Below are 23,954 nucleotides of genomic sequence, written 5' to 3' on the forward strand. Positions count from 1 at the left end.
TTAACGATGACCTTGGTTCGTCCATATATAGAGGTTAACGCGAACGGTTGGCGTCAGCGGTTAGCATCGTTGATTTCATCCGTTGCAACTGTTTGCATTTATCCGAAAATTGAATACTGATGCAAAAAATAAAACCAGATTTAATCAAACCGGGCTCTTGGTTCATCCATATATAGAGGTTAACGCAAACGGTTGGCGTCAGCGGTTGGCATCGTTTGATTTCATCCGTTGCAACTGTTTTCATTTATCCGAAAAATGAATACTGATGAAAAAAATAAAACCATATTTAATCAAACCAGGCTCTTGGTTCGTCCATATATAGAGGTTAACGAGAACGGTTGGCGTCAGCGGTTGGCATCATTTGATTTCATCTGTTGCAACTGTTTGCATTTATCTGAAAATTGAACACTGATGCAAAAAATAAAACCAGATTTAATCAAACTGGGCTCTTGGTTCGTCCATATAAAGAGGTTAACGCGTACGGTTGGCATCGTTTGATTTCATCTGTTGAAACTGTTTGCATTTATCCGAAAATTGAATACTTATGCAAAAAATAAAACCAGATTTAATCAAACCGGGCTCTTGGTTCATCCATAGATAGAGGTTAACGCGAACGGTTGGCGTCAGAAGTTGGCATCATTTGATTTCATCCGTTGCAACTGTTTGCATTTATCCTAAAATTGAAGGGTCAGAACCTTCAGAATGAAAAATATTTTCATAGTAATCAACAAAAACTGAAGCCACTTGTGCAGGATCAGTTTGCCATTGTCCTCCCAAATCAGTGATGCCTACCACCTTATTGCGACTGCGCCTGTTAGACGCTTTCCTGTGGAAGAAGGCTGAATTACGATCCCCTTCTTTCAACCATAACACCCTTGACCTCTGAAGCCAATAAGCTTCATCCAAAGATAAAAGTTCATTATATCTAAACTGGAGAGTTTTATGTTGTTCAAAATGAACCGGATCATAAGGGAGTTTCATCAACATATCCATCTTAGATTGCAAGAGATGCATCTCAGTTTTTCTCTACCGAAATGTTCCTGCATCCCATTCCATCAATAGCCTGCCAGTTGAACCAATTTTCAATCCAACTTGCTGCATAGGTTCACCTACAGAGGGAATAGACCATCCTTTTTGAATAACAGCAGCACAATCGCCATGTTGCATCCACATCTTCTGAATCTCTATCCAGTCTAACAACATGCACATACCTTCCCAGCTCATTCAACCAGACGAATCTCGATCCATCTATGAAGCCCTGTTCATCGCCAATGTGTTCTATAGGGACAGTCACATAGCATCGAAGCTTCTCGACAAAGCTATCGAACAGGGTGCCGTTAAGCGATCCAATATAGTGGAGCCTTCCAAGTTTGTCCTGTATTTTCACCACATGTATCTTCCAATAATATTCGTCCTTATAATCTGGATCAAGTTGTATTCTGATGTTTGGAAGTATCACATATCTCTTGCGCGCTGTGACATGTCTGTAGAACATCAGCTTCCAGCGAGTAATAAGTTTGGTCAGCCCAAAGTTACATGAAACGGGGAACGTTGCGGTACGAGTACGCGGTACGCTAAGATATATTAGCTAATTTTAATTAAAATAAATTACATATAATAAATAAAATTATGAAAAAATAATAAATAGATAACCATATCATAAATTGCAAGTAGCTTATATAGAGTTTGTTTTCGATTTTGGAATTAGGATTCCTAAACATTTTATGCTTAATTTTTGGTTTTGTTGTTAGCCTATTGAAATGTATTTTGTTATGTTTATTGAGGCAGACAATTATGCCTTGCTTAATTATGTTTGGATATTATTTGGTATTTGGTACTTATTAAACTATGTTATGCTTTTGGCCTTTTGGGATATGGAACTACGATATAGTATTTTAGCAGAAGGTATTGGAATGTTTGGATTAAGTGCATGACATTTGAACAAATTTTGAGACTTTCATGTCATATTATTAAACTTTTTTTTTTTTTTTGACTTTGTCAAGGGGAACCCAAAGGCTTCTCAGGAAAAAGGGAAGAAGAAGAAAAAAAAAAGTATATGTTTGGCGGGAATATTTGGAGCGAAAATTAGAGGTAGACTATGAGAGATGGTGGAAATATATCAGATCAATGATTTAGGGGTGTTATGATCTTTTTACCTTAATTTTGAGTCACATGCGCGGCACATGAGCTACGCTAACAGTAAAGTGACGAAAATTTAACGGAGTTATCCATTTGGTCACATTTTGAAAGTTCAGGTACCATTTTGGTCACTTTGAAAGGTTGGGTATCATTCGGTCCGGTTCATGAAAATTTTGACCTGTCTGAGGGGAAAAACTCTTCTAATAATTATCTTTTGCATGTGCCCCATCATCTTTTATGTTTCGATTTCATCTTAAACAAAAATCTGACGTCAACAAAATTGGGACTTTGGTTTGTATCAATTTCAATTTATCTTTTCAACATTAGTACAAATGTTTGTGATTGTTAGTGATTTTGATGGTAATTAAATGTTGCAGTTTCGATAACTTTGATTCCGGGAGGATACGGGTATGAGACCTTAGCTAACATATGATATTGTTAATCACACATAATTGTGCAGTTGGTGATCTCTTTATATTCTATGATCACTTGAGTGATCGATTTCTACTACAATTGTAACTTATGTAAGCATATCAATAAAACTACAGCACAAATTTTGTTAGTGAAGCCTCTTTCCGTAGTGGCATCATCTACATATGATTATCTCATTTATAGATATAAAATTCTGAGCTACTGTGTCTTAGCTTATGATTGCAACTGTGTTACGCACAAAATTTGTGAAAAAAAAGACTATTACATACGAAATTTGCAGGAAAAAAACATGCCCGCAGCATCGCACGGGGGCAATTCCTAGTAACAATCAAGGAAAAAGGTGCTAAGCAAGGGAAAGACCTTCTGTGATCACAAGTTCATAACCAATATTCCAAAAGCAAAAACCCTAAAAAGTTGAGAGTTCTTGAACAAGAGATGGAAAAGTCTACATCTCTATGGCTTAATTATATAGGAAGCAGCTAACTTTGGGACTATATGACCCGATCATCAGCAATTATATAGCAGCCTAAAATATTCCAGAGAGAAGATTTGCAGCACTGGAAATGGCAGCTCCAGTGATAGCACATTGCACAATCTGCTCATGAGAGGAACTGTCCGATGTGAGTGCCAGAGCCACACCGGTAATTGCTCCTGCAACTGCACTGTTTTTCTGCACGAAACCAGGCAATGACAGTTTTAAGTGCCATAGGTAGGCATTAGAAACTCCAGTTTTCCCGCTGCAAGCTCTAACCCAGAAATAGAAAGAAAAATGAAGCATTACCCAGTCATGGGCTCCACGAGCCTCCTTCAGTCCATAAGTGAGGCCTGAGTACACCCCTGCAGCTAGCCCTGCAATGTAAATAAGGTATTAGCTCCCAAAATTCATATATGTGAATTTCAGGCTAGAAATACCATTCATGTTAAAAAACGATGCACTCACCCCATTGTAAAGATTCCTTTCCAGTGTGCTTCACCTGAAAGTAAACGTTTTGATCCCAAATCAGTGACTACCAATCCAATTAATCTAACTCAGAGTTCAGAAAAGTAAACCAAATCACCACTGGCACAAGCTAGGAAACTAGATCAATCGGTTGCAAGGCCAGAGCAGAATAATACAACAAAGAGTACGAATATAAAGAAGGCAAAACTTAGGTGACACAATACCAATGTGGCAGAGCTTAGCTGAACAAATGGTGAAATACACATCAGATTAATAATCAATTAACTCCATACTTATTTGTCTTATAACCGAACACAGTTTGATCCGGCCACACTATGATTTGTGAATTCATCCCATGAGTTCTCATGTGCAATATGATTCACAATGAGTACGTGTTTGATTGTTAGGTTTCGAACTCACCATAGCTTCAAGAGATTTTCTGTTGTTATCCCCTGCAAAGAACATAAACAACCACTTAGCTAGAAAGGCACCCTAAATATCAAATATAACCAATTGATGTCTGGCCACTCTTAATTATTCATCCATTAGAAAAATGACTCGGATTAAAACCAAGCACTAGTTCGAATCAAGACTTGGAGTTGAAGATAAAATAAAGAAGCATGCATGACAGAAGAGATCGAGAAAGGTACCTCTGAGGTTTGGGAAGCGATTCTTTTTGTGGCCTGAAATTTCCGGCGGAATTCCACTAGTTGAATCAAGTCCTGAAGCTAGATAACAAATATTCAACACACGGTTCAACGATCAAGGTGGTAATGCAGAATGACAAGAATTAATGATGAAAAGGGAATTAAGCAGGAAGTTAATCCGGAGGAGAAGAAGAGGCTAGCTAGCTAGGATTGCATATACCTTCAGTGGCAGTGAAATAAGCCTCACGTGAGACAGCCTGAATAGCTCCGATCCCAGCGGCTTTGACAAAGCTCTCGGCGATGCGGTTGAGGAGAGGGTGGCCGAGGTCGAACATGCCACCCTTGTCGAATCCAGGGAACTCGAACGACGACGGCTTTGATGAAGCCTCGATATGAGTGTTGACGCTACCCAACATCTTCGATCCTTACTGGCCTCTCTGATGAGATGAACAACGTTCAAGTAACAGATATGAGATAGAGAAAGGAATAGAGCTAGCTAGTTATGATTTATGAAAGATGAAGAAGAGGGTGAGTGAGTGTGAGCCTTGGAGCAAGTCAGCGTGGACACGTATCTTACCTACTACCTCTACGTGTCCTTTTTCCAGCTTAACCGCACTGCGCCATTCGTGGCGACTCTTCCGAACTGCTTCTACTGCCACCTGTCTGGTCTGTCTTCTCGGCTTTCAAACCGATCGAACCGCACCGTATCCACAAACTGATTTTCGAACAAAAAAAAACAGAGAGAGAGAGAGAGTTGGTGCAGGTTAATGAAACTGTACAATATAAGAAGATCAAGAGAATATCCAGCAATATATCAGAAATTTTCACAAAATCTATGTATTCTAACATGTATCAATTAGCAAAGAATATATGATTGGTTACTCCGTATTATTGTTCATGAAAAGAACAATTTCTTTCTTTTTTGAGTTGCATTTTAGTAACTTCATAGAGATCATCCCGATCAAGGAAGGGACGTGTTTGGAATTGTCTGGGAGGGAGGGACATAAGCGTTATATCTACAAATATGCAGCTATTCCAGGAAGGAGCCTTTTGCAACTGCAAAGTATAGAACCAACAGGGTGCAATGCAGCTATTCCATCAAAGAACTTTTACCATGATTTAAGAGATTTCAAGCTTCGTATGTGACTGGCACTTCAAATATAATTCTATGAAGTTGAGAAGTCCCTATTAGCTCCCACCTTCAAAGATTATCCTATAGGCTATAGCGCCAACATTAGCTACTACCGTCGAGTATCAAGATTCTAGGATATACTAAAGAGTGGACAAGAACTGTGCAATGTAACCTGAATCATGGATAGTAACATTGGTTATCAATTGATTCCATTCTGTACTTCTCATGCTCATTCAAAAACCAAACACGGCAGGCGACACAAAATTTCAATTCCAAAGAGTACCCAAGTGGAAGAAATCAAATACAAGTTACAATTACTGCACCTGTTTTGGGCTTCAATACACTTGAGGGATACATCCTTCCAAAAGGCTTTTTCCCATAATTATATGGTCAATAACTAATGTACATTAATCTACAAAATGAACTTCACTCCTACATTTCGGAATATTGGCCTCTAACCACTCGCTAACCCCCCCTTCCATCTCTATAGTAACCACAACCACCAAAAACACAACTTGTCAAAGGGGCGAGCACTACATGGTGCACATATTTGTGCCCTTTCTATCACAAAGCCAAAAATGAGCAAAATCAAGCGAGCAACTTGTGAAGAAAAGCAAAGAGAAAATTGGATATAGAAAGTCAATGCTGATGATATGTTTTACATAAGCAAATACTGCAAGCCTCAAAAGGCCAAGTGAAGAGTAGATATGGCCCACATTGTGAGTATGATTTTCTTTTCATCTTTCCGCCCCTGCGATGGCACTATACAGTATTTGCTCCTACCATCGCGATGGAAGCCATAGACCAAATTCATCCTCTTCTGTCAGTTCACTCCTTCTCTTCCAACGTATGTTTGCCTGGGACCACTTTCTAGAGCCAAGCACATTCGCAAGTTGAATAAAGAGCACAAACAAATAACCTCAACGGCTATTATAGTTCCGAAAAATAACTTACGACCCATTTACAGCCATTTCCGGTGAGGATTTCGGTGGTATCAACGGGCAGTCCTCTGCGCCCAACTGTCTATTCTCCAAAGTGCCATGCAAGCAATCAGAGGAGCCTCTAGAACTAGCAGGCTCATTCTCCTTACGATCCTCCTCATCTGAACTGTTGTTATTGGAACAGCTTCTAGAAGCAGCACTATCATTCTCTTGATGCTTCTCATCATCTGAGTTCTTAACCCCATCAGCTGTTCGACTAGAATGCATACTGATTGCAGCTTTCTTATTTGGTAGCCCCGACTGGCTTAGAGTTGTACAAAAAGCAGCAAAAACACTTTCTTTTGGCTTTGGGTTTTTACCCAACCGTTGCCTCTTTGTTAGCTCAGGCTCCCTATCCTTAGAAGCCAATTTCCTCTTCAACTTAAGGGACTCCATTGTTCCTTCATCCTCCTCAGAAGTATCAGGCTGCTTCTTGGGCGGTGGCTTGTAGTCTTCGTCATCCTCATCGTCATCATAGTCTACCAGCCCAACAGACCTTGGACACAAAAATCAACGTGAACATGTGGCCCGTATACAAAAAGTATTCTAAAAATGCAATCCTTCCATCCTCTACACTAGAGCAGGCAATACCTGGATGGAGGTTGGCTTGCAGCAACTCCATTGGATAAAACAGCTTGAGGTTGTGTCTGTACTTTTTGGGTATTTGACATGGATGCAGATGCTGTGTCTTCTTCATCACTAGTAAAAGCTCCACATTTAGCTCTGTTAGTGAAATTTTAGCAGCAAAAACCAGTGTCAATACTCATACAGAAGTTCAACACAAAAGACATACCTGTCCTCATTAAAATAGTCTTCTTCTTCTTTCTCCAAAGCACGCTCATCACCTCGTTTTCTATTGTCCGACACATTAACGGTTCCTTTCGTTCCAAAACTTTCTAGGAACTGCAAAAATAGTCAGATACGACATCTTACAAGTTACAATATATGTTGGAGAAAATCCAGAAGGAGCATAGTACCTGCTCATGTTTAACTTTTAGAGAGTGAACGGACGACAAATACTCAAATTTGACCAACTGAATCCAGAATGAATCAACCAAGTATTTAACCAAAGATTTCAGATTTTCCTGCAGAAAAAGAAAAATACATTTATATGAACCAACACAACGGAATACACATTGAAGTTCCAAAATACTAAGGTCTGAAAAAAATTGGCACCTTCCGGATGTACTCAAAAAGTTCCAAAACAGCTGAGTTTAGCAGGTTATATCGATTGCCATTACCAACAAATGCATCGATAATTGGTTTGAGAAGGTTGTTCCTCACGATATGATTTATCAGATGTTCATCCTGCAGTTCAGAACATTATTATTGTAAATGTTGATCAATAACTCGAGCAAGAGAAAAGATAATGAGTATCCAAGGCAGTAGAGAGGGAGAGAGAGAGAGAGAGTGCAACAATGCTAAAACAAAATTAAACTCACATGACGGGAAAGTATGGTGCGAACAAATCTAACTGCAGCAACAACTAGATATTTTTCCCTTCTTTGTGTAAGCAGCAAAACTTTATCTATAACATTATTTAGAAGAAAGTTACACCTGCAATGACAAAAGCCAAACATTCCACGTTATAAGTCAGCAGTGGACATCAATTCTGAAGTTTGCAGAGAGTCCAAAATATTACTTTATTCTGTATGGATGGTGTAGAACACAAAAGCAAAGCAATTCGCATATGTTTGACAGTACTTCAGGCTTCGCGACAGTCGGAGGTTCTACTCTTTCACCAGAGCATGAAGACGACTGAGCATTCCCTTCAGAAGGACATGACGCTGTTATAACATCAATCAACTGACCCAGATGCTTCTCATAGAAAATCTCGATGATTGTATCCCTCTGTGTACAAAAGTAAGACAAGATAAGACAAACTCAATAACCAAGTGATCCAGGTATAGGCAAAAATAAGAAGCATCGAAAAGAAATTATTCCTTACGTGCAAGTTTTACTGACAAGATTTTTCCAACAATTCAGCAGAAATATAATAAACTACAAATCAACATTCACAATGTTACACCTGCAAAATAAACTTGGGATGTATTGTAGACTCTAAAAAGAAAGTTCCCCTACATAAGCAAACATATAAAGCTTCTACAATTCTGCCACTGAAGTCATCAAAGTAAAATAACCAAAATAGACCCAGAACCAATTGAGTCAGGAAAAGTAACAACCAACATAGATTTGAATGTGGTGAATTTGATTAATGAAATAAACAATTAAAGCACTCCTCCACTGAAAAGTGAAGCAAAATCATTACCCAAAAAGAAAAAACGATGGGTACAGCTATCCAGAAGTTAAGGTTCACAACAAAAAAAATATATTTGATTAATGCAATAACTAGAAACTAGAAAAAGGTTATTTCCCCTAAAATGACTCAAAACCGAAGGCAGAAAGCCTCTAAAATGACTCAAAACCCAAGTCAGAAAGCCTCTCATATACTTCTAATATCACTCATAATGTCTCTGATGGCAATCTTACTTGGGAGGTAAGAATCCATCAAATGGTAAAACAGACAACTATCATTGCAAAATGTCGACAACGAGAATTAAAAAAATGTCTGGAAAAGAGATAAATATACACATGCACATACAATGTATGTCAAGCTCCAACCCACATGAACCTAGAAGTCAATGACGGTAGGATGAATCTTAATCACAAGGGAGCAGTTTGGCATTGGACTAAAGAATGTTTATATAAATAAGAACAAATGAGGAGAAGAATGATGAATCCACAGCATTAGATTGCAAGTTGACTGCAGATGAGGTCACCTAAAGAGTGATTGCCATATAGTGCAGTTCGGTGATGACTCAACTGACCATGCACAATTCATGCATACACACACGAATAAGCAGAACTGTAACTACATATTTCTTGCCCTACTTATGTATATAGTTAAACATTCAAACACAAAAGTACAATAAAACTTTACCTGTGCTCCTGACAATGTGTATGAATCTAGTAGACTACGAAGAATTTCAAGGAACTGGCAGTGCATGTTGTCTCCGAAATCTGTAATCATTCCTTTAACCTGCAAGTAGAAAATTAAATATTAAATTGACAGGGGAACAGAAACATGCTTACTAAAAAAATAATACATATATACAATGTACCATTGATCTTAATATGACTTGTCATGCCATAAAACATCCCATCTATTTAAAATCCACCTTTAAATCATTTGCTAGGTGTGGTAAGGAGTGATACACACATGTTTGTAGTTTTAATGCACAACATTGCATATGACAAATCATTAATTAACAGGTACATACCAAGAGACCTAAAAGTGGAATTCCTTCCTGGCGAACAACATAGGTACGCAGAAGGTTTGGGTCCTGGTTCATGAAAAGATTGAGAATATCTGTCCTGCATCCATCATAATCACTTGTTGTGAGGAAGGCATACAAGGATAAATGAACGGAGAGCAAGAAGAGGCAGACTTATGAAGAAGACAAATACTTAATATCATGATTTACCCAGTTAATACAAGCTTTTTGTCTTGACTCTGCAAAGCATCACTCACAATGTCAAAGATTCCTTCATTCATAAGATCCCTACAAAAAATTTGTGCTTCAACTGTTAGAAACAAAAACATTCCTCGAGCAAATCTTTATATTTTGCTAGACATCGAAAAGATTAACAGCCAAACAAAAGGCAGGGCTATGAAAGATAATGACAGGTCAATAAATACGATTTCAGAACTGCGAACCTAAATAGCCGAAGCTGCTGAACCATCTGCAGGCTCTTGCTTAGACTACAAAACTCATGCAAGAAATATACCTGCATTGTAAAAGAGAAGAAAACACGAGACTTGGTCAGGTACAGATAAGCAATGAACTACAGCCACAGACTCCAAAGCTACTAAACTCAAATGTCAAATGTCATCACCACAATTACGTTGACCACATCAAAATCCTGCCTACTAAATTCGGTAAATTATAATGATATCAAAACAGTAACTACACAAATAGTTTATTGACAAGACAATTAACTATAATTTGATTTCATTCTATGAACATATTGAAAGTTTCATAGAACCAAATGAAAGAGTACTAACAGAATAAAGGATTACCAAATTCTTCTTCGATTCTGCGGAGGTGGATGGTGACCTTAACCTAGCAAACAATTCCTGAATAAAGGTACTGTCGTCCTTTAGCAGAGAAACAACCTATAACAGAACAAGAAAATTAGGCATAACATCACATAGAGATTGATATGTTTAAAGGATGAGTAGTAAACTCTTACGATAGCATTATTTCCATGAATTATTGAATTGAGATTTGCAACTGTGCCCTCATCCAACACTCTAGCCAAGACAACATCCTAGAAGAAGTAGTGCAGGGTAAATATTTCCACCAAAGCCAAAAAAAAAAAAATAATAAACAGAGATAGACAGGATACACATAAAACATCCAAACCTTTAAATAACCAACTTTGTATGTCTGGTGTATCTTTGACAGAACCAAGGAATCTTTAATCGGTATGGCCTACACAAAGTGGGTTAACAAATAGCATTACATATAGGGAAAAGGAAAACCAACTGTCATGTATGTCAAAATGCCTCCAACCACCCCTGCCCTTGCCATCAAATCCCAATAACATGACGGAAGCAAATTTTTACCTCTTTGAAAACAACATGCTCTTTTAGAAAGTTACGGTAATGTTGGACTTGAGGTACTTCAGGATCATCTGCAACCAAAATTTCAAGTAATTCAGCATCATCATTCAAATAGAAGTGAAACCTAATGAACTAAGAACCAATCAACCAACCACGCTACCACTAATTTTCAAAAGGGAAGCTTGTGATAAGAGAACATAAACCAACAACGAAACTCACACTCAAGGGAACCAATTATGTCCATGATTAAATCATCACCAAATATTTTCTCAAAGATCTGAGGACTATTCAGCAGAACTGCAGGTAGAAAACACATCATTAGTAAAAAATAACATAAGAAATTCTTCTATTTAAGTGCAATATTCTGTGGATAAAATTGAGTAAAAAGAATACTTACTGATCCCCCTTACTATTTTGTATAGCATGTGAAGACCATCAACATTTTCCAAGTCTTCACAGATTCTAAACAGGCCCATAAGCTTACGGAAAAAATCTTGCTGGTGCAAATAAAATAAAATAAAACCATCACGAAAAAAAAAAAAAAACGCGGTAAAAACTAAAAAGCAACATTCTAATTATAATATGACTAACAAGCTGTAGTGGAAAGTTACAAAGACACAAATTATACGAATAAAGATGAGTACAGTAGACCTATTTTAACAATTGCTTTCTTAATGAAATGAGAAACCTACAAAGTCATTTGAAGCTTACATCACTTAATATCAGTTCTGTCAGTCGCATCTGATCAGCAATGCCACTCTCAGCCACAGTCTGCAAGACAAAACCAAATGCGTTGTCATCTTTCCCATGTATGATGAAACATAAGAAAGTTTTTAGGGTAAATGAACATCATCTAGTGAGCTATAGAAAATTAATCAAAAATATAAAAACAGCAAAGATAGAAAACAATAATTTAATATACAAAAGAACTGAATAACACCTTAAGGATTAAAGGAAGTGTAGATAGCTCAACTGCAGGCAGTTCCCTCAACTCACTGTTTGCATTGTGAAATGTCTCATCTATAAATACCAATAAAGTTAGAAAATAATCTCCAAATCAATTCTTGTGTGGCATTAAAAGGTGCCATCATGAAAAAAATCCACATTCAATTTTAGTCAGAATAGATGACAGCACAGCAAGTGGTAGACAATGGAAAAGAGGTCAAATAAAATCAAGCAGTGCACACTCTAAAAATGCTACAGCATTTATCCTTCCCGTAACCAATAACAGCATCTTATACATAAAAGCCTATTCAAATAATTTAAAAGCACTGCTTAATAGATACAATCATTCATTCCAAAAGCCACGAACGTCGGTAGCGTTAAAACTTTTACTATCAATTATGGCCAGGCTAGCAAATAGTAGTCCCTTCCTGGCCAAACACAATAGTATTAGTATTAATTAAGCCAATCAGGCTTAGGGTTAAATTTTTGCAAAATCCCAAATTTTGCTCTTCGTTGATTAAATGTTCCAACAATGAAAATACAAATGTTATGGGTATAACATTTATTATACTATTTTAAGTATCCCAAACCAGTATCCACAACTCCTCCATGTTAGAGAAAGCTGAAAGATAACCCACCCTAAAAGTAGGTGAGGAAAACATTCAGTTAAAATAATCAATTTTTGCCAAAAAAAAAAAAACAAAAAATTGACGCACGCGTAAGGCAGGTGACATTGATTCAAACCAAAATTGATGATTATAAATTCATGATTAGCAAGATTATATTCATAAATCATAAGAGGATAAACATCTAGATAGATGCATCTCTTTTGAAGTGATTTTGCATCGCACTTTAACAACTAACCAGTATTTAGCTCTCATCTGACAACATTACGCAATTAATACTGATAAAGCTTTACACAATCACTAAAAGTTTTAAGCATCAGAAAACTTCCATACACAATATTCCTTCCGCAGGCAGCCAAAATGTGATCAATCTATTCTAACCAAAAAAAGAGTAAATGAATCTGGTGTATAACTTTTAGCTCCAAACTTTCATGGACAATAAATTGTGACACGCTTCTGATCTGCTACTAGAATTTGTCAAAAAGAAATTGTGGAACTCTTCTAGAAGTTGCGAAAAAATCTTGCCAGACGCAGTAATGACCAGGAACTTCAATCCCTGTAATTCCTGTATTCCACTAGTGACACTCACTGATCTAAGTACATATCCTCACATTACAAATATGAAATACGAGGTATTCTTTTAAATACACGATTCACATCCAAAAGGGGGCTGGGAATGTGCTCCAAAGCAGAATAAGAGAATATGAATTGCTTGGAGAAGTTTTTATATAGTCAATGAACAAAGCTGCCCGATACCCAATGTCAATGCCAGACAAGAAACAGCTTTAAGACATGATTCACATCCAATAGGGGAAGAGTAATGTGCTCCAAAGCAGAATACAAGAATCTAAATTGCTTAGAGAAGTTTTATATAGTTAATTAACAAAGCTGCCCGAAACTGCATAAAGACCTAGCTGAGGTTAGGTTTTTCAAATGCAAACAACAGCAACAAGGGCAATACATGTTTGAGCAAAATTTATTAGAAAAATACATCCAGTGGAAGATCAGAAGTGTGACACAATCTAGCTGATACTTACTATTGAGAGAATTAAAATGTAGACTCCTTTGCACACTGCATATGTTGTCCCTGAATGGAAAAGCAAATAATTAGAGGTTTCAGAAGATGCAAGACTCAGTACCTGGTTTATTATAAGGAAGAACAAGGGAAAAATAATTCAGATGTTACCATATGTAAGAGCAGCCAGTAGATTCCTGGAAGCTGAGTGCTAATTCCGTAGAATACTCAGGATCCCTCCATGAGATAATTGTATCTGCAAAGAAGATAGTCCAAATTGAAGAATTCAGCATCTATCCTGACCACTTGAGGACACCTTATAATAGGAAAAAAAAATTATAACAAAAAATACCTTCTTGCTTTCTGTAAATATCATCTGAGCTGATACGATGAACAAGTAATGTCTCATTATCGTCTTCATCAATAACAAACAAACCCAGTTCTTCAGACCTCTGTGTTACAACAATTTTGAATTTAATCAAAATGTAAAGCAGTTTCATTCAATCATTTTCATAAATTCATTCATCTCTATAGATTAACACAGACCAAAATCAATCAGATTAACAAACCTCCATATAGTCAATAGTGACATGCCCAGTTCCCTGATCATCCCATTTTCCATCTTCATTCAGACGGTAGACCTTAACACGCTGAGAATTGCAAAACAAAAGAATTAGACAAACATGACACACTACATTAAATTTAAACAAAAAACACCTTGAACAACATTATTTGATTAGCTTGAGTTATACACATTAGCTCTTTGACACTACCCTACAAAGGAAGAACGCTTTCACAATCAAAATTACAGTTGAAGAGGGGACAAAAGACAGCAAATGCAGTGAAATGTTATACCAATAGGATGTGCATAAAATATATATGCTATGAAACAAACGCATATGTGTGTCAAACGCAGAGGTCCTCATAATAGCTATCCAGTTGAGACAAAGTGGATGTGATAAGGAGTGACATAAATACTACAATTCAGGAGGGTACATAACAGGTAGTATAAACTGCATCCTTGTGTCCATATGTTCAATCAAACACATTTACAAAGCTGATTGTCATGGGCATGAACATAACACTGGCAATGAACAATGCCTAAAATTTTTTCTTCATCAAAAATGACTGAAATGATGACATCAACAATGAAAATTTGGAAGCATCTATCCAGAGGAGTTCCTTCTTCTTCTGGGAGAACCCTTTTTGTATTTTGAAATTTAGATTTGGATCAAGTCAGATATACTGTTGTGTAAGGTATGCTAAAGGACATTGTTTGCCACGTAATTTTAGGAGAACATACCACAACTAATTATTTATGCATCACATATGGAACTAAATGTAAAACCATAAAAAAAAAATTTGATCTGTACAGGAGTCTGCATTATCATGTCATAATTATTCCGAGGTTTTCCAAGCCGAAATGTCCATAACATGTTCGTGCCTCAATAAATTCATTAATTCCATAATCATGGAATCTTTATAACCATAAATGAGGTAATTACCAAAACCATTGGATGATATTAGTAGTCAAAATTTTAAAAGCTCACAATCCATATAGAAATATAAAGGCCTGGACAAAATAGAAATTAAATTTAGAAGAAATGACGGAAAAATTACCATAAGACAACTTCAAATTAATTCTATTACTTTCCATCTAATAAACATGATAAATACAATTAGTCGCATTATATTTCAGCAATGCACAGGATGTCACACTAGTTCAAATGGTTATTAGGATTTTCACATTAGCCTCCGACAATAGGTCATCATTACAAGAAATTATAACCGTCCAAAAGCTAGTTTTCTAGCACAGTGAAATACATAGAAAATTTGTACAATCGCGCGTCAGCAACTTGTCGCTTAATGAAGTAATTTGCTATAGAAGACCAATAACTCCACACGAACAAAACGACAACTAAAACAGCATTCTTCCAAATCTTATGGTTGCAGGATAAAGACACCACCAATAACCAAAAACTACCATAAAACTAAACTGCAAGCCACCTTCCACAGGTTAACCAAACCAAAACTAGGCCAGAGCATAGGTATGGATATTGGCATGAAGCTCAAAATGCTCATTAATGAAGGATGTCAAACATAGAGCTCGGGAACTCCCACAAACGGCTACCACTGAAGGACACCTTTCAGTGTCCAATAACATCAAGATTTATATGCAGCTCAGACAAGCTGTGCACACCAAAAGATTTGTGCTCAGGCAATCCCACAAATGACTACCGCTGAAATCGTCCCCTGGGAAAACTGGACAAATATTGTTCTCCTTCAACTTATAAAGGAATATAAACCAATAAACCACTGAGACCCCTCAAGATTTCACTATTTCTAATTACACGAGCAAACCTTTGCCCCTTAGCAGTACCTTTGACAATAGTTTGACTGCAAATCATCCCTCAAAAAGTCAAGTAGCTACATCTACTTATGAAACTCCTACCTCATTACAGATACGACATTTAAAGACTTACGGTCACCTTTTCAATGAACAACATTAAAAGAGCTTTAAAAGTAAACCAAAGTGCGTTAAAAAAAATAAAATAAAAAATATTATATATATTGTTTCAAACTCTCCAATGGAAATGCGCCAGACACTTCACTGCAACACTCTTAGAGCTCCAACCAACTAATACGATTTGTACACCACTTCAAAAACAGTTTGCAGAGCACAGCAAAGATTCCACAGCACATTAGGAACGAAGCAACTTTTCGCACCGAAGGCCTAATGGATTTGAACTCAAAACGCTAACACGCCCCAAATAAAGTTTTGCCAGCTCTGCCCCCAATTTGAAACAGACCACTAGTCCAGTGCACAAAGTTATGCAGAAAGAAAAGAAAAGAAAAAGAAAAAATCTACAATTGAAAACTGAAACGAACCAAGCTCGAGCTCAAAAACAAGCTAATAACAAAAACACCTAATTGAGTGCGATTCTAGGTCAAATTGCTAAGCTTCCTAATTCGCAGAAAGCAAACTCACCTGCATCGAATTGGCGTTGGCCTGTGATTTTTCCGGAGCGCCCATGGTAGCTCCTCCCTATGCGATTCGAATTTGGAGCCAAAATTGGGTGAGAGACTGAATCGGAGCTGAGGATTCGAACCAACAAAAACGTTGAATTAGGGTTTTGAGTTGGGGGCAAAGGAGAAGAGGAAGGGTGATTAGGGTTCCCGGGGATCAGTAGAAAACCCTAACCGCCATTAACGTAGCAGTGCGAACCTTCGAGTTTTCTCTCTCTCTCTGGGTCTCTCAGTCTCTCTCTCTCTCTCTCTCTCTCTCTCTCTCTCTCCGCTTTTTATTCTTCTCTGCGCAAGTGTCTATGCCCCGACCTTCGATAAGAGAGAAGAAAAGTGGGAATACAATTACGCATGTTGGAAAATTGCTCTCTGCCCGTTATGTCCCTGGTTTTCGCGTCGAATTGCGACTCTGCCATTCCACCCCGCACTCACGCGCTTTCCTTTCGCGATCAACTCGCGGGAGAGTACTCACCAACTATTTCTGCCAGCGGGGTCGGTCACCTGCCTGTTACCGAAAGTCCCCGCGCGGTTGGTTCTGATTGGTTGGTTTTAGTAACCCGGCTGTGACGGTATCGCGCCTCTCAGTCTTAGATCATTTTTGGTTGGGATAATTTAGTTGAGATGTGAGGTGGCGCGCTACGATTAGAGAGCCAGAGGGGTTACAATCATAAAATGAGTGAACCTAGAGCTTGCTTTTTATAGAAACAGTTTTTGTTTTAAATTCCATCCCTCCTGTGCTGGGAGATTCTAGGCTTTGAAAGGATTTGAGGTTCGAACTTGGGGAACTGGCAAACTCTTTGAAGCTGAAATTTGGGACTCACTTGACTTTTAGCAAGGATTAATGGTGATTATAATAAAGCCACAGCTGTAGTTATCAACAGAATTCAACATGTGACGATCAACAAGTTGAAAAATTTAATATGATCAAAGCATTTCTAGTGTGATTTGAACAAACACCCCAAATGAATACAATTTCTGTTGACTACTAGAACGAAAATTGAAGAGTCAATTTATGAGCTATATATGAAGAGTCAATATGAGCTATTATGTGTTTGAAAATTAGGGCATAACCACAGTATGTGGTTCAGGGGATGCAATGAATTACCCCATGATAATATTCAAGATGTGGAACTCACACGTCTTGCGTTTGAACACTGAGTTGGTTTAGTGTTATTCATTAAATTATAAACGTGGCCAAGAGAGGGGCTAATGCCCTGTTGGCCATCCGAACCCCTTAGCGGATTAATCTCTGGGTCTAGGAAGCCTTTGAAATACCACGAACAATCCGAAAAGATGCTGTAAAAAAAAAAAAATGGATGTGTTAATGAGATTTCACTACCCACACAATTATCATTAATTTTCTGGTAATGGGTTATAGATAGGCGAATGAAATTCACACTCCTCATTTTACAATCTACACTCCATGTTTCTATTTTAGTATATTAAATTTTGTCTTTTTGCAGTATGGATTGTAAAACATGTGATGTTAAGATACTAAAAAAGAAAACATGGAGTGTGGATTGTAAACTAGAGAGAGTGAATTTCACTCCCCTATTAGATAATGTGATCTTATGACTGGTATGTGCTATATAGCATGTACAGTGAAGGGTTTTTGATTCCAAATTCTTGTTTGTGGTACCTTAGATTTAGGGATTATCATGACTTATGAAGATATTTTGAATTCAATTAAATTCTTCTCAGAACAAGTGTTTAAACCGACCTTAGACTACTATCAAAATTGAACTATTATTTAACTAATCGTGGTGCGGTGGTGCATCAATTTAGTTGAGGGAGATAATACGGTGCTATATATCCTACAGATATAGAAAGCGTTAGTTGTCACCTCATCATGCATATCTAATACATATAATAATGTAATTAGTGCAACTGTTGCTAATCTTTAATGCTTGTAGCCTAGTTAGATTAGTGTAAAAGAAAGAGGAATAAATGAGACGGAGATGTAGATGCTCACTTCCTTTGGTGCAGATGCCCTCAAGTCTTCATTAATGAAACTGTTGAATACAAAGGGGGGATGTAAAGCCTAAACCCCGAACAATTAGCAAAGAGAGAACATCCTGAATAATAACAGGAGCTCCCACTAATCATATGTATTCAAACATGCACCAACTATCAATGGTTGACTGTGATGCCCCGGAAATTTGTTATTATTTTTCGAGAATTTTTCCGAAATTTATTCAATGGTTGTGGGACGATTTCGTGGGTTGTAGATGGAGCGGAAGTGTTTCGGACGAATAATTACTTGAAACGCTTTATTTTCGAGGGATCAAGGAGTTGACTTTTTATTTGTTAAGTTTCTCCGAAAACTTTCTTCACGAAAGTTGTAGAGCACGTCGATACGAGTTTGTGGACATGTGGCTCGTGTAAATCGGACTTCATAGGAGAAAGTTATGGTCAGCGAAAGTTATTTCTATTTTCAGAAATTTAGTATAAATAGGGAATTTCCGGAAATATTTCACAAAAATCGAAAGTTTCCAAATCGGGAAGGATTCCAGAAATTTTCAGAAACCATTCTCTCCCTAGCTTCCGGCAGACCCAACCCAAACCGGAAAACAGACTCGGTCACCGTTTCCTTTTCCGGCGACCCCAAGCCACTGCACCGACCCAGTTCTGTTCGCCTCCTCCTTCTGGTCCTCCCTACGGTGGTCTCCAGCGGCGAATCACACCGAGCACGACTGATCGAGGCTGTGAAGTTTGACGTTTACTGACTCGATCGGTTCTCCGATCTCCGACAACTGCGGGGCTTGAAGCTGGTCTTGTTTTTCTCCTAGCAGCGTTCTCTTTCGATCCTTGAAGGTTTGGTTGATCGATTTCCACTAAATGAGCATCAACTCACGGTAAACAGTGGTTTTTGGCTTGCAGCGGCGATCTGGGCCGAGTTAGGCTTTGCTCCAGGTATTAAAGTTGATCCTTGTTGTGTAAACTCCATTTTGGACAGTTGGATCTTGCTAATTTTGAGTTTGGCACGGCGGCACGTGGGATGCACGTGGAGCCGTCTGTGACGGCGTGTGGTAGAGCATCTGGTGATGTTTGGGGCAGTTTCTTTCACCAATTTTCATCTACTTGTCAATACGAGCGTTTTGATATATGGTTCGTGGCATTTGGAGATAGTATAAGCATGTTAGGGTTTTTTAGCGATTTCGATTCGCTCGGTTTTCGATCCGTGAGGATCTGACTGTTGGATCGACTTGTTGTCTTGACATATTGATCATAAGAGTGTTCTGGATACTTTGGGTGGTTTCGAATGTTTAATCGCTTTGTGTTTCGTGTACTGAGATGAGACAGTATGTGATTAGGTACTTGACCAAGTTGTCTTGGACGAATATTTTGTGATTGTGTTATCTCGGTTCTGTAAGAAGACGCAGTGAAATTCAGAGGCGAGTAATCTCACAATGTTCATTTACGAACGGAATTACCTTATCGTTTTAGGAGTTATTTATTTAACTGCAAACTATAGTTAGTATTAGTGACATTCATGAGTGAATGACTACGTGTGTGTGTGTGTCATATATATATATATATATATATATATATATATATATATATATATATATATATATATATATATATATATATATATATATATATATATATACGTGAAATATATGTGTATCGGTGATTTTGTTGTGATACAAGCAATATGTGTGAGTCGGTTCATTTATTGTTTTAGGGTATAACTTTCGGGAAACAATATATTGTGAAAAGGACTAAATACTGTTTAGTCCTTGAGCTTTTGACTAAAAAACACTTCAGTCCCTGGTCTTTTAATTTCACACGTTTAGTCCTTGTACTTCTCAATTTTGGACCAATAGGTCCTTTCCGTCCAAAACCTCCGTTAAGTAGCTGACGTGGCAACGTTTTCTCTCTAAAATGTCTATTCTACCCTCACTTCCTTTTTTTTATAATTATATATATTTTTTTATTTTTTATTTTTTCCTTCTTCCTCTCTCTCCTCCTTCACCTACTCAATCTTCCTCCCTTCCTCCTCTCTCTTCTTCTTGTCCTCTATACCCACATCGAAGGGACTGATTCATATACAACATATATGTTAGCATAATTGAGAACGATAAGGACATCATATTAATGCAATCTCATCAATAACAACACCATTCACCATTACAAAACCCCCAAAAGCAATCGAAATCGAAAACAACAGACACAAAATACAGTTCAAAGCCTAATTCAATCACAAATTTGAACAACAATACCATTTACCATCATAAAACTCAAATCAGCAACAAGGTTAGATTATCATAAATAAATTTTTGGGTGGATGAGTGCTCTACGGTGGAGCAGCTGTTTTGAGCTCAATTCGAACTGGAAATTGAGGCCGAGAGAGAAGATGATCCATCTGGGGTGAAGATGATCCGATCTGGGGTTTTTTTTTTTTTTGGTCAATCTATTTATCTCTTCTTCTTCCTTCTTCCTTCTTCCTTCTTCCAGCTCCACCCCCCACGCCGTCCTCTGCTCCACCCCCTACGACCTCATCTGTAGCGTTTCCAACACCGGCCTCGTCTTAGATGAGAACACCATATACCCAAATCACAGAGTCTTGGATGAAGACCCATATACCCAAATCACAGAGTTTTAGAAAACAGAGAATCAAAGGCAAGCCATATACCCAAAACATAAACACCATTACCCCACTCTCAAATCGAGACCCAATCCAAAACAACCCAAGTTAAAACCCTTAATCCCTAAATCAACCACAAAAGAATCAAACCTCGAGGGCGTCGTCCTCGTCTTGGATGAGGACACTGGAGAGGTGCAGGTCCTCGGAGGCATCGTCTTGCGTGCGCTGTGGAGTTGGCTTCACGATCCAGTAGGGTGTGGAGGAGAACGAGCGAATCGAGGAGTGGGTGGTTGAGAAGGGACTACGGTTTGAGGTTCGGGTGAGAAGGATTCGGTTGATTACGGTTTAGGGTGAGCGAGATGGTTAGCGTTTTGAAGGAGAAGGGGAAGGTTGCAGCTCTGTCTCGTGTTGAGGGTTCTGGAGAAGAGATAGCTGGAAGAGGGAAGAAGAAGAAGAAGAAGAAGAGATGAACCGATTGACAAAAAACGAAAAAAGAAGAAAAGAAACATAAAAGAGATAAACAGAAGGAAAAAAAAAAGATAAGTGAGGGTAGAATAGACATTTTAGAGGGAAAACGTTGCCACGTCAGCTATTTAACGGAGGTTTTGGACGGAGAGTGACAGAAATGACCTATTGGTCCAAAATTGAGAAGTACAAGGACTAAACGTGTGAAATTAAAATGCCAGGGACTGAAGTGTTTTTTGGTCAAAAGCTCAAGGACTAAACAGTATTTAGTCCTTGTGGAAAATGATATTTTCTATTGTTTTGAAACATGTTTGAGGATTTGGGAGTCACAGGTTGTGATTTCTCTTTTGAGTTTTGGGTAATAATTTCAGGTTCGATGTGACCATTTTAAATGTTTTGATTTGACGACCGGTGGTCTGAGGATTTGGAAGTCATAGGTTGTGATTTCTTCTTTTGAGATTTGGGTAACATTTTGGGTCCAATGTGACTCGTTTGATGTTTTGATCTAAGGGTCAGGTTGGCCTAAGGATTCGGGGTTGCAGGTTGTGACCTCATGCAATATATTGGGAATCACGCCTTTGGCCAGGTAAGTGGTTACAATCAGTTAGAGCTCTAGTCTGTCTGCCATAGTATCTCATGGATCTAAGTAGGTTACTTACAACTCCTGGGTACATATTTTTGTCCAGGTTGGACCAAAGTATCATAGGTTCATTTTATATGATTTTGTCACAGGGTAACTTGTTGTATTGTCATTTTGGGAAAATGTGTTAAGTTTTAGAAGGATTCATTGCGTGAGTTGCTTATTTGAGTTTTATTGTCCAGGTTGGACCGGATTTTCATATTGATTTGTTAGGTTAACATTTTATATGATTTTGTCAAAGTGTGACTTGTATTGTTTCTTTTGGAAAAAGAATATTGGGTTTTTAAGGAATCATGGTGTGTGTTTCTTTTCCTTGAGTTGAAAGGTTTTCTTCGGGATTGGTGTGTGTTGCTTCCTTAAATTGAATCTGTTTGGACCCAAAATGAGCATTTTGGCCTGACAAGGCACGTCTTGGAGAAATTGAGCCAATGTCAGTGGCTCAAGCTATATATTGTCGACAAGTTCGAAATATATATTTAGAGGCTAAATAAAGCCTACTATGGAAGCATGAAAAGTCAACTTTAGCACATTTTCCTACTTCGGCTAGGAGAAACCGAGCTAAACAAGGAAGGAGGGGTGGCAGACTGACCAAATGAACTCGAAATGAGCTGAAACTCTGCAGATCCATTCTAGACAGCCCAAGAATCATTTCTTATGAAGAGTGACAAAGCCCGTTCGGAGTGGAAAACCTTCAAACAAACAGTCCAATTTTCTGCAGAAGCAAAACTTGGAAACTGGACCTGTAAGAGGTCCAACAGCATTTCCGGCCCAACCACATGGAAATAAATTCTCTAATTTTACCACAATAATCTACATTCATGGTGGATCATTTCATATGAAGAAATAGAAGGTTGAATCTGAGTTCTTAGTGGAGATAAAAATTGAGGGATAAGGGAGCAGAAAATGACTTAAACCTAACAAATTTCATTAAGTGTTTAAGTATTCAAAACCTAACATTCCATTAATGTTTAAGTGCTAAAACCTAACCCATTATGAGTTGTTTAAGGCCAAATAGTGTTGCTTGGTAGCCTATAAATAGAGGCTACAACATAGAACAATTCACTCATTCATACATCAAAACATCTCTAAGATGATCTAAGTTCTCTCTAGAGCAAACCTCTCTAAGAGCAACTCCTTTCCTTCTCTTTCTCTTATCGGTGATCACACTCTAAGTTCTAGTCTCCTCAAGAGCTGACTATCAGTGCCACCAAACCCTCTGTCAACGTACTTCGGTCCTAGTCTCCTCAGGAGCCGATTGTAGTACCGCGACCACAACGGTTACGGAACTAGCCAAGCAAGGGTAACGCCCTCGCAACCCAGTGAAGCTAAAGTCACGCTTTAGAAAGTTCTCCCCACTTCCCGGTGATTTTCGCTCTGCTCGATCTACGACGTCGAGTATCGATTTGGTGACGCAGAAGATTAGCAAAAGTCCTCACCACGAGGCATAAAGAATCCCACGACGAGGTTGGTGCTCTCCTCGTCCACAGTCGTTTGAAAGAAGTCAGGTCAAGGGACACCCCCGACGACCGCACCCGACGGTGCTGGCACGCCCGCGCAGAAAAGAGACTGTTGACCAGCTGCAACAAAATTGGAGCCAAACATTTTGGCACGCCCAGTGGGACATCAGATACAGCATACGGCCAGATATTCACCATTGGGAAGTCAGACGATAACCCTTACCAAAGGGTTTACGTCAACTGCCTGAAACACAAGACCTCCCGTTACAGCCCGCACTCTCGTGTAGACTGTCG

The 23,954-nt window shown here is 38.2% G+C and overlaps 2 protein-coding genes across 6 annotated transcripts; both read right to left on the reverse strand.

Annotated features, from left to right (window-relative positions):
* Positions 1 to 2,893: 2,893 nt before the first annotated feature.
* Positions 2,894 to 4,869, reverse strand: LOC133710751 (outer envelope pore protein 16-2, chloroplastic). Of its 2 annotated transcripts, XM_062136889.1 has the most exons (7): positions 4,736 to 4,869; positions 4,379 to 4,595; positions 4,162 to 4,239; positions 3,932 to 3,963; positions 3,512 to 3,545; positions 3,353 to 3,420; positions 2,894 to 3,241 (listed from the first exon to the last, which is right to left on the reverse strand). In XM_062136889.1, the coding sequence occupies exons 2-7, from the start codon at positions 4,572 to 4,574 to the stop codon at positions 3,098 to 3,100; spliced, it is 552 nt and encodes a 183-aa protein (XP_061992873.1). In that variant the 5' UTR covers positions 4,575 to 4,595; positions 4,736 to 4,869; the 3' UTR covers positions 2,894 to 3,097. The 2 variants fall into 2 exon arrangements, with proteins under 2 accessions (XP_061992873.1, XP_061992872.1); XM_062136888.1 differs by lacking the exon at positions 4,736 to 4,869 and having other exon boundaries at positions 4,379 to 4,671.
* A 685-nt stretch (positions 4,870 to 5,554) lies between these two features.
* LOC133710750 (uncharacterized) lies at positions 5,555 to 16,834 on the reverse strand. Of its 4 annotated transcripts, XM_062136886.1 has the most exons (24): positions 16,473 to 16,830; positions 14,053 to 14,133; positions 13,836 to 13,935; positions 13,655 to 13,739; positions 13,506 to 13,555; positions 11,838 to 11,917; positions 11,609 to 11,668; positions 11,295 to 11,394; positions 11,117 to 11,194; positions 10,901 to 10,968; positions 10,698 to 10,766; positions 10,525 to 10,602; positions 10,352 to 10,447; positions 9,989 to 10,059; positions 9,756 to 9,833; positions 9,552 to 9,645; positions 9,212 to 9,310; positions 7,913 to 8,121; positions 7,713 to 7,827; positions 7,447 to 7,578; positions 7,248 to 7,355; positions 7,064 to 7,173; positions 6,862 to 6,969; positions 5,555 to 6,766 (listed from the first exon to the last, which is right to left on the reverse strand). In XM_062136886.1, the coding sequence occupies exons 1-24, from the start codon at positions 16,515 to 16,517 to the stop codon at positions 6,241 to 6,243; spliced, it is 2,640 nt and encodes an 879-aa protein (XP_061992870.1). In that variant the 5' UTR covers positions 16,518 to 16,830; the 3' UTR covers positions 5,555 to 6,240. The 4 variants fall into 4 exon arrangements, 2 of the variants coding, with proteins under 2 accessions (XP_061992870.1, XP_061992871.1); XM_062136887.1 differs by lacking the exons at positions 5,555 to 6,766; positions 6,862 to 6,969; positions 7,064 to 7,173; ... (1 more) ...; positions 7,447 to 7,578; positions 7,713 to 7,827 and adding an exon at positions 8,219 to 8,271 and having other exon boundaries at positions 7,936 to 8,121; positions 16,473 to 16,834; XR_009846841.1 differs by lacking the exons at positions 5,555 to 6,766; positions 6,862 to 6,969; positions 7,064 to 7,173; ... (1 more) ...; positions 7,447 to 7,578; positions 7,713 to 7,827 and adding an exon at positions 8,219 to 8,299 and having other exon boundaries at positions 8,081 to 8,121; positions 16,473 to 16,834.
* Between the last annotated feature and the right edge of the window lie 7,120 nt (positions 16,835 to 23,954).

Source organism: Rosa rugosa, chromosome 5 (genome assembly GCF_958449725.1).
Source record: "Rosa rugosa chromosome 5, drRosRugo1.1, whole genome shotgun sequence".
Lineage (NCBI taxonomy): Eukaryota > Viridiplantae > Streptophyta > Magnoliopsida > Rosales > Rosaceae > Rosa > Rosa rugosa.